At 35.1% G+C, this 11453-nt stretch overlaps 1 protein-coding gene across 1 annotated transcript; it reads left to right on the plus strand.

The window, feature by feature from the left end:
* Positions 1–10203: 10203 nt before the first annotated feature.
* On the plus strand, positions 10204–11000 carry LOC113358484 (eukaryotic translation initiation factor 1A). Its single transcript, XM_026602077.1, has one exon. It carries the CDS (start codon positions 10392–10394, stop codon positions 10827–10829), a length of 438 nt encoding a protein of 145 aa, XP_026457862.1. The 5' UTR covers positions 10204–10391; the 3' UTR covers positions 10830–11000.
* The last annotated feature ends 453 nt before the right edge of the window (positions 11001–11453 follow it).

Raw genomic sequence — 11453 nt, forward strand, 5'->3', positions numbered from 1 at the left:
TGATGACAACAATTTGATGGGAAGGGTTGGATAAAAAAGGAAAGCCTTCTACATTATGCACTTTGGCAAGAGCTACATGGTTACAAGACCAATGATACAAAATGCAATACCGAAACAACTCAAGCATACTGAAATTAAGGAGAAAAGGGATAAATATGGCAATACTGAATCTGATGGTAGTGAAGACAGTGGCAAAAGTGAAGATAATACCGAAAATAAACAAGTACATGATAGTGAAGACGATGGAGAAAGTGAACACAAAATACCAAGAATATAAACTGAGCAGACAAAAGAAGATATGGTTAAGCTAATATGCATGTTTATGTGTGTTACTTTGTTTTTCACAACAAAAAATGCATATAAACTGAAAGATAAGTATTTCAGTTTAGTTAATTATATCGGCGAGTCAATGAATGTATCATGGCCTGACATGATACACTCTTTCTTAGAGAAAAAAATCAATGTAAATTACTACACTCCAAAAGACATTTGTTGGTGATCATGTTGTTTAAGTGTTTTTTTAGTACATATTTATTGGACTGTCAATTTAATATATTATGTTTGATTTTGTTGTTGTTTTTTTGTTAAATTGTGGTATATGGAGCATACTAAATTGGTGAGACAGATGGAATTACCAAATGAACGGTCATGCCGAGAGCGGAAAGGTGGAACATAAAAGAATATCTTTGAAGTTTCTGAAGGCTATAGACTCTTCCCAATACACAGTAAGCCCCAAAAGCAAAACAATGCATATACTAGAAACAATGTATATGCTAGAAAAATTATTATGTTGCTTGTTATTTTGGTTTAGGAGACAGTGATCCACTAATACATATCTCAAATGATTATGAAATAAGCTTTCGAATGCTTTCGTACATGAAATATATCTTTTAGAAACTATGAAATTGGAGTATATAACTTCCATACTGATAAAATAAGTAGTTTTATGCTTTGACAAATAATTATGTTTGTGTTAGGTACTATGAATATGTAGTACGTAACTCCCATACTGATTAAATAACTATGTTTGTGCTTTCATATATGATTGTTTGTGTTTCAAAAACTATGAATTTGAGTACATAAATGCCATACTAAAACAAAGCTGGTGAAAAAAGTATATATACTTATACTATAATAATTAACAACATAATACTCCATTTTGATCTGACATTCATTTTTCTTTTCAGTTCTCCGAAGAATTCAACGATGAGTATACTCCGCTTGAGAAAGAAATTCGAGTTTTTGTTTTAAGATTTTATTTTTTTTGCCACAACATGTGAGTATATATCTACTATACTTAAAAAAACATACAAGTACGTATTTGCAATCTTGAAAAAAAAATCACTTATTATGTTAAACCGACTGAAAAGGTTGAACTTTAGCAAACAACAACACAAAAAACTCCGGGTAATATATACACATAAATTGGTTTTCTTAGAGAAAGGAAGGTTAGATTATTATAATTTGTAGTAGTTTGATTCATCTAATAACATGTTTAAGTTTGTTTTATCTGTCCATCCAATAATTTGGTTTTGGCAATAAATTTATGTAGGATACTTCACTTAAAGAAACATTGTCGCGCATGAAGTTTATGCCTTTGGTTTATGAGCTAGCGAACCTGAAAGAACTGCAACCACTATCGATGGAATATATCATGGACCTGGTCATCATGGAAAGGGTATTTATATCAATTAATACTCAACATATCTATATGACGAGATCATGGGAGATGATATATTGTCTCTAGGAAGTCTTGATCTGGAGTTCCCATTGAATGGTAGTTTAGAAATCTTAGACCATCCTTACCCTACTAAAATTATTAATAGGTATTTTATTAATGATTTGAATTCATCATCACAAGATTCATCGCCAACATTTTCTTTGAGTTTGGGATTAAATGCTCAAAATGCTCAAACGAAGAAGAGGTGCAGCAACCTGCAATTGATGAAACTGTGCAACATGCAAAAACTGCGATTAATCTAGGTGCACCTGAGCAAACTCAAATCCATCATGCACTTGCGCCTAATGATGCTATAATTGATCCGAGTACACCTACACCTAATTAAGCTGCAATTGATCTAGCTGCACCCGAGCAAGCTCAAATCAATCTGCACCTGAGATGTTGTTGGATGATAAAGTGCGAATTATATAAAGTACATAGTGGGATATATGTAACAATTGTGTAGTGCTAATCTGAGTACATAGTAATTTGTCACCCGAAAATCACACTTGAGTAAACAATACCCGACAATTTCAGGGTCAGCTAATGTAAAGCACATAACGCTTGTACCCTAAAAAACCTATAAAGCAACCTGAAAACCAATAATGCTGAAACTTAATAATACTTGAACATAATCAATAAATATCAATGAATTTTAAATGAGTACAAAGTACTTTATCCCATAAAAATATAAAATAATATAAAATTGCAGTATTCTGAAAAGCTGACAAAAAGTTTTGAAAACGATATGCAAACAAAATCTGCATTGTAACCCAAAGAAGTACTAATAAAAACTGAAACTTAAAACTCATGGGTACAAAAGAATGACAGTGCACGTATCCTTGGTATATGATAAGCTTTGAGATGACAGTTTGAGCATCTGACGGACTTTCTACTCTTCTCTCATGAACTTTTGACTTGATTCGCCTTTGGCCTCCCTAGTAGAACTCGTGGATTAAGTAGTCAAATATTATCCTCTGGATCACACTAATCTGGCTTGTTGCAAATTTGAACAAGTCTGATCATAATTGAGTAAAGCTACTGAAAATGGGTAATTTTGAAGTAGTCTTGGACATAATTTATGTATTTATCACCCTTGGCAGAAATAGCTAGAGTAGCACGCGATCATGAAAAACTTTACAAGCTTCATCTTTGAGAGGTGCAAGTTTTCCTCAACAAGTGTGACCATTAAGCATTAGGTACAAGATATGATAATGAATTCATCACAGGAACGAACACATTTATATTATACCCATTGATGGTAGTTAAGCCTATATTTGGTTTGGATTTCAAGTCTTCAACAACACCAAAAAATCAGGAAAACCTTTTTAAGTTGGAATAACAATCCTTAATGACATAGTCCTTGCCAAAAGTAATTGTTGTATCGCTCGCATCTTTAAGATATATATATATACTTATGGTCAAGGAGTCCTACATTATCTCCACTTAAAAGTGAGATGAGAACTCAACCCCCACAATTCATAAATTCTACCATTGAGTCAGTAAGATATATCCTAAAGTAAATATTGGAACACCTTGCAATACATAGTGAAAATTTAAAGCTATTGAACGCGACACACATCATTTCTTTTTAAGACAACTTCCAAGATCACCCTGTGAATCCATTTTTAGCGGGAAAAAGATTAATTATGGATCTTAATATATACCATGTTGAATAAATAAGCTATCTTATAACTATAATATTTATACCTTATATACAATATACAAAGAGGGACTTGAGAACTTATTGTTCATCAAAGCGAAGAGAGTAGTGGTATCCATATAACTACACATAGAGTTAGCCGTGGTATCCATATATCTAAACACATATGTGTCGATATAGTTACACATATACACATAACAATCAGAAAGACGTACTTAGAAAAATATCTTGATTTACACCTTAGCTGAATCCATAAACCTTTCATATCCAATCCAAATGAATACTTACATCTCAAATACATTAAGCAATCTGAATACACCTCATGTTGTCAACTCGGATACCCAATTCGGACAATTTTCAAATTTAAACATCCAGACCACAAATGCAAGATGGGAATTCACTAATCCATTATGTAAAAGTTCATAAAAACCTAAACTTTATTTACAAATAATGGTTAAAAGATAAGCATTAAACATTTCAAAATAAATAAATCATACATCGATTTAGCCTAAATTCTAAATCAAGACTAACCCTAGAAATAAAGGGATTTTCAGCTATAAAAGTGGGTGCATATGAAGTAAATCAAAGGAGAAATTGGACTATAAATCAATTACACGACATATGTACCATGAGAAAGATAAATGAAGATTTTTTCTTTCGATTTGCGACATAATCGACACATCTTGAAATCTATAATCGAAATTGGGAGAAACGTAAGAATCAAACGTGAAGTAAATTGTTTATGACAATAGAGAAATCAAAGCGAAGTAACCATGTTTGCATAAGATTTAACATATATAAAATTGAGGCAATTTTCTTAACGCACAGATTGGAAAATTGCGATGGAATGATTTCATGAGAGAACCATGTCTGCATAAGATTTAACAATAACGATGATGGTATTGCTGGTGATGATGATAGCAGTGGTGGTGATGGTAACGATGGGGCGGTGATGGAACCGAAGATGATACAATGAAAAAAAAAAGTTGCATATTAAACAAGACAAGGGGGCATTCTTGTCAAGTAACAAAAATAAATCACACGAAATTTGTTTCTGTGACGAGAATCTTTTTCATAATGTTCTGATATCTAACGACTCAGATTAAGTAGTGAGATCCAACGGCTAATATCACTTAAGTTTCAAATTTTTGATAAGGCCATTTCCTATGGGCATAGTAAACTGTCCAGTTTGCCAGTTTTGCACCCACTATGGAGCTGACAAACAAGCAAACCACTTAGTCAGGTCGGGTCAAGTTTCTACCAAGCGGTCGAGACTCGACCATTCGGTGTAGTTTAAACCAACCGGTTTTGTTTAGACCGCCAGCGGTTTAGGTTCAGCAGGCCGGTCTAGTCTTCACCGTCATAAATAATATAATCTAACGTCCATAAATCTCCCCATATAAATACCAAATTTCTCTTCCATTTTAACTCACACCTTCTCTTCTCTACTCTTCACATTTGTTAATCTAAAACAAATTTTATCATCCAACTCTTTCATTCACTCGTACTGTGTAGTTTTTTTAATATGTCTCAAGCTAATTATCAAGTGACTAAAAATAAGAAGATTAGGGGTCCAAATTTTACCTTAGACGAAGATGAAAGCATTTGCAGAAACTACGTGTTTCCCTTACATAAGATAGTGTCGATGGTGCCCAACAACAATCTACGAAGTTGTGGGATAACATATTTGCTAAATTTCGTGATGAAACTATGAACATCAACGATCTTGATGCAAATGGATTGTTCGGTCGCTTCATTGTACTCAACGCCCAAGTTCTTGCATGTTACTGCTATAATGCAAGTTGTTATTGTTCGAGCGAGCGGTCTTGTTGATGTTGATGTCGAACGAAAGTGTCGAAATGACTGGCACCACAGACATGGGAAAAAATTTGGTTATGAAAGTTGTTATCATATTTTGAAAGTGTTTCCTAAATATACCATAAGTGTTAGCAAACATGTAAAATGTACCCGCAAGTTCATCATACACTTCTTCTCCTTCAACCCCGGGTTCACAACCATCTCAAACATCTCACCCCCCCCCCCTCCAAAGAATCCATTTTATTCACCAGAAACCACAACAAATAACAATTCCAACTTGAATGTCAATGTTGCGATTAAGAGAAAATTATTAGGAAGAAACAATGCAAGAGCAGCGAGAAAAGCTGCCCAAGAAGGAGAAGCAAGTGAAGGGTTTTTGGATACTTTAATACATCATCATAAGACCGTCGAAAAACAAAAAGCAGTAGACCGACAATTCTTGACTATGGAGATGAAAAAACATTGACAAACACAAGAGAAATTTGTTTCAGACTATGACAAGAATAAGATTCTAAATGCAAACACCTCAACAATGACCCCCAGCCAATTGATGGTATGGGAGATGGAGATGGAGATGGACAGGTTAGCAGAGGAGTTGGAAGAAAAACGAAACAAGAGAAATTTGGAAAAAAAAAATTGGAGGTGAAGTTGAAGATGAGGATGATGAAGACCATGATGAAGATTACCTGAATCGACAAAACAAAGCAGCTCGATCCCGTTATGAGGATTACATGTCTTTGTGCAGAAGGCATCATGAATTTTACCCAAATAACTCATACTGGGTAAACCATTCATCTGTCATTCTTCACTTCTCTTCGGGTAGTATATTACATAGTTTCTACAAAGAGATAAATCTTCATCTTCAATATATCTAGGATCATCCATAAATTAAGTGAAGGTGTGATTTTGAAATGGATGAAGTGGAGAAGTTTTTAAGTGAAGGTGTGATTTTGAAATGGATGGAAGAGTATATATTTATAAAGATTGTTGGCGATTGAGTCTAGGTCGCTAGCGATTGAGTTTAGACCGCTACTTCTAATGAAACAAACAATTAAACTTAACCAACTTCAAAACAAAACTATGAAACAAACAATTGAACTTAAACAACTAAACTCGAGAACACTACTCAATTCTTCCTTCATCTCTTCCAAACTCATCCCACATATTCGCTCTGAGATCTTCCCTTAAACTGTTATACAGAGTTCTGTTCTCAATATGACTAGTCATTTGCGCATAGTTCCTTGCAGGTAATCCTCTTGAATCTCAGGCCTTAAGTCCTTCATCTTGATGGTTAGTCTAATTCTTACGGGTTTCCTGAATTACCATGTTATGCATAATGATGCAAGTCAGCATAGTCTTATGCATTTCACGAGCACTTAAACCACGATAAGGTCCACAAATGATGGCAAACTTCTGCTTCAAAATTCCAAAAGCCCGTTCCACATCCTTTTTCAGATCCATTTGTCTACTATTGAAATATGAGTATGAACGACCCATTTCACCGGCAGGTAGCTGACGGTAACATTGAACTAAAGTTGACCATTTTGGATAAATTCCATCTACAACCATGCGTGTAGCGATTCCCGTTGATAGTGAAATTTACCCGGGGACTAATTACATACTTTAAAATCTTCAAACAAATGCGATTTGTGTAAAACATTTATATCGTTCTGAGATCCCGAGAGACCAAAAAAAGCGTGCCATATCCAACAATCATAAGAAGCAGCAGCCTCAAGGATAACCGTTGGTTTTTCGTAGTGACCCTTATACTGACCGACCCAATAGGTAGGGCATCCGGTCCATACCCAATGCATGCAGTCAAGACTACCCAGCATTCTGGGAAATCCCCTTTCCTGATTTTGCTTTAATATTTATCTAACATCCGCGTCAGTTGGTTTTCATAAATAAGTTAGACCAAAATGATTAATCATTGCTTCGCAAAAACAACGAAAGATACTTGTATGTGGTTGTTTTGGATCTACGAAGGTACTCATCATTAGAATTTGGAGGTCTTCCATATCCTAGAATCCTTAAGGTCGAAGTAACCTTTTGTTTAGGGTTATGACCTCTAATATTCAGTGCATCATACTGATAATTAAAGGGGAAATATCGTTTGGTCCTTTTTAGGTGGTCTAAAGTCAGTTTGGTCCTTTCAGAAATCACCTTTTCCATTTGGCCATAATTATTTTAAAATATTAAATGGACCAAAGTACCCTTATGTGTTAATTCCTGCTTATTTTTTGTAGCAGTTCATTATGTCTGATGAACTCCGGAGTTCATTCCTTCAAATGAACACCTAATAAAAACCAAACTGAATTTCCTACTTATTTTTTGTAGCAGTTCATTCTATCTGATGAACTCTGGAGTTCATTCCTCAAATGAACTCGTAATAAAACTAAATTAAATTTCCTACTTATTTTTTGTGCGGAGTTCATTCGGTATGATGAACTCCGGAGTTCATTCCTTCAAATGAACACCTAATAATTCAACACGAGTTCATTTTCAACACGAGTTCATTTTTTACATGAACACCTACTAAAACACATACATCTTCAACACGAGTTAATTCTTTACATGAACACCTAGTAATTCAAGATCCAAAAACGGAGTTCATTCTTTACATGAACCCAAATCTTAAAAAGCAGCAGAGAAAGAAGAAACAGAGTTCATTTCAGAAATGAAATTCATCATCTTCATCTTCTACATCAGCAACAACAACTCATCTTCATCATATTCATCGTCTCCATCATCAATAGCAACAACAGACGAAAAAATATCAAAATATTCATCACAAGCTAGAGTTCATTCCAGAAATAAACTTCGTCATCTTCATCTTCTTCGTCGGCAGCAACAACTCATCTTCATCATTTTCATCTTCTTCATCATCATCAGCAACAACAAAGACGAAAAACATCAAAATCTTCGTCATAAACCAGAGTTCATTCCACAAATGAACTTCGTCATCTTCATTTTTTTCATCATCAGCAGCAACCCATCTTCATCATCTTCATCCTGTCCATCAGCAGCAGCAACAACAGATGAAAAAACATGAAAATCTTCATCACAAACCAAAGTTCATTCCAGAAATGAACTTCGTTATCTTCATCTTCTTCATCAGCAGCAGCAACTCATCTTCTTCGTCTCCATCATCAGCAGCAACAACAAAGACGAAAAAACATCAAAATCTTCATCACAAACCAGAGTTCATTCAAGAAATAAACTTCGCCATCTTCATCTTCTTCATCAGCAGCAGCAACTCATCTTCATCGTCTCCATCATCAGCAACAACAACAGACGAAAAAACATCAAAATCTTCATCACAAACCAGAGTTCATTCCAGAAATGAACTTTGTTACCTTCATCTTTTTCATCAGCAGCAACAACTCATTTTCATCATCTTCATCGTCTCCATCATCAGTAGCAACAACAGACGAAAAAACATCAAAATCTTCATTACAATCCAGAGTTCATTCCAGAAATGAACTTCGTCATCTTCATCTTCTTCATCAGTAGTAGCAACTCATCTTCATCGTCTTCAACAAAAACACGAACAACAACAGTAGCAGATCCAAAAATCAAGAACAGAAGATCCAAAGTGATGATGAAGAAAAAGAAAAAGAAATCAAAGGATTTCAAAGTTCTTTTGTAGATCCAAAACTTACCCAAGCATGTGAAGATGATAAAGGTTCATCATCATCATAAATAAGAGCAAAATCTTTAACATCACCGTCTTCATCGTCAAAGCAGCAGCAAACATAAAAAGAAACCCGCAAAACTTCATCGTATTCCTCATCATCATCATCTTTCATCTTCTTCATCACTAGCAGAAAAAAAATGGAGAGAATAGAAAATCGTTAATCATCATCTTCATCACTAGCAGGAAAAAAATGGAAAAAGGAGAGAAAATGAGAGAAACTAGATCTGAAAACATGAAGAGAGAGAAAGTAAATCTGAAAATAAGATATTTTCTAGGTTTTTTTCTATATATGTGGTCCTAAAAGGATATTTATGTCACCACACAATGCAAATTACATCATCCAAGGACCAAACCATAATTTCTAAGACCAAACTGTAAAATATATTTTGAAAATGGACCAAACAGATAGTTGACTCAGTCAACTGGACCATACTCTCTCTGATATATTATTTCTGGGACCTATTGATATTTCCTACATAATTAAATTGAGGTTCTACCTGATAAAGCTCACTAATAATCTTTAGCACCAAATGCCGGGGCATGCAGAACCGACCTTGAAAATTTTCATCAGAGAACACACATTCGGGAAGAAAATAATCGTGCATCAGCTTCTCGTGCCATTCATCCCAACCCAGTGCATATATCTTGTTGTGAATACTTCTCTTTGCTCAGGATCTATATGTATATTCCCCGATGAATATAACTGCAGCAAATTGTTAGTTAGTTTTCTATCTTCATCTGGCTCATCATCAATTTGTTGCAACGCCTGAATGAATATTCGTTGTTGTTCTTCAAATCGATTCGTATGAATACGCACCTCTTCATCAGAAGAACCCATTGATTTGTAACTAAAAATTAAACAGAGAATTAATGTACAAAAGAGCAGGATGATAGAGTTAATGAAAAAATGAGATGTGATTAAATTGAATTGAATGGGGTGAATTTATAGAGAAACGTAGGGGGTTATTTCATTATCTAATAAACGACAAATTCTACACCAACCGGTTTTACAAAGACCACTTGCGGTCTAAACTCCACCGCTAATGGTGCAGTCCTACCGTTCACTTGAGACTCGGCCGCTTAACCATTTTACTTTCTCATAGTGGCGAGGCAAGTCAAACTCAGGCCGACTGGCATGGCATATGGGGATTAGCCATCCCCCAGGAACCGGCCTAAGTGGTAGATATCTGTCAACAGTGCAGAAGCGTCCAGGCATATAACAGATGTCATTCATCCATCGTATCATACTTATTAAGAATCCTTGGGCACCAACACGGTCCGTAGCTTAAACGCTAACTCAGAATCCTCGAATCTCGATACGGCATTTAATAGATAGACTGGGAAGATTAGTGGTTCGAGAAGAGAGCATTTGAGGAATTATCGGCAGAGACTGTAGAAGAAATTAGGGTTAGGTTTTTTTTATATTTCTCGATCCTAACAGAAAAGTCTAAGGTAGAAAACTCTTCTAGGGTTTCACAGATCAAGCAGCGGAGATGCCGAAGAACAAAGGAAAGGGAGGTAAGAACAGAAAGAGAGGAAAGAACGAAGCAGACGATGAGAAAAGAGAACTTGTATTCAAAGAAGATGGACAAGAATATGCACAAGTTCTCCGGATGCTTGGTAATGGAAGATGCGAAGCTATGTGTATCGATGGTACCAAAAGACTTAGTCATATCAGAGGAAAGATGCATAAGAAAGTCTGGATCGCTGCTGGTGATATAATTTTGGTTGGATTAAGAGATTATCAAGATGATAAAGCTGATGTTATCTTGAAATACATGCCTGATGAAGCTAGGCTTTTGAAAGCTTATGGTGAATTACCTGAGAATACCAGACTTAATGAAGGAATTACTGGTGGACTTGATGATGAAGATGAAGGTGCTGGTTCTGATTACATCGAATTCGAAGATGAGGATATCGATAAAATCTAGGGTTTGTTTTTCCTTTGAAACAACTCATTTTTATTTTCTTTTTTCTTTAAATTTCAAGTTATTTGATACATGGGTTTTTAAGTTGTTTAAGTGTGTTTGTATGCCTACTGATATTGTGAATCACTAAATTCTATATAATTATATGTGGTGTGATCATGAGGTTTCTTACTACTTGCCACTTAGGTTATTACCCATCATTTTATGTTTTAGGATTTTAACCAGATGGTTTTTAGTGCAAGTATAGGTCATTTGATTAGGATGGACTTAAATGTAGAGTATTGGAGTTGGTTATTTGTTCAGGAAAATCTTTTCTGAATTTTCATTAGACAAGGAAAAATTACTGGTGGATAGAATCCTAGATGCTTCAACATAAGTCAAGTCTCAATCGAGATTCTTATGTGAGCTTGAAGTCTGGGACGTGCACCCATTGAATTTGGATAGTATAAGCTGTATCTTTCCTCAAGGTGATTACCAATGGTCATATTCTAGCTACTTAGGCTGGATAACAACTCAGTCTTTTATATGTAGATTGTAGTCTGTTTAAGGAGTTGGCCATGGTCACGATGATTATTTTCCTTGGATCTGATCTCAGATAATCACCATAAGCTGTTCAAATAGTTGCTT

The sequence above is a fragment of the Papaver somniferum genome, chromosome 3 (assembly GCF_003573695.1).
Source record: "Papaver somniferum cultivar HN1 chromosome 3, ASM357369v1, whole genome shotgun sequence".
NCBI classification, from domain to species: domain Eukaryota; kingdom Viridiplantae; phylum Streptophyta; class Magnoliopsida; order Ranunculales; family Papaveraceae; genus Papaver; species Papaver somniferum.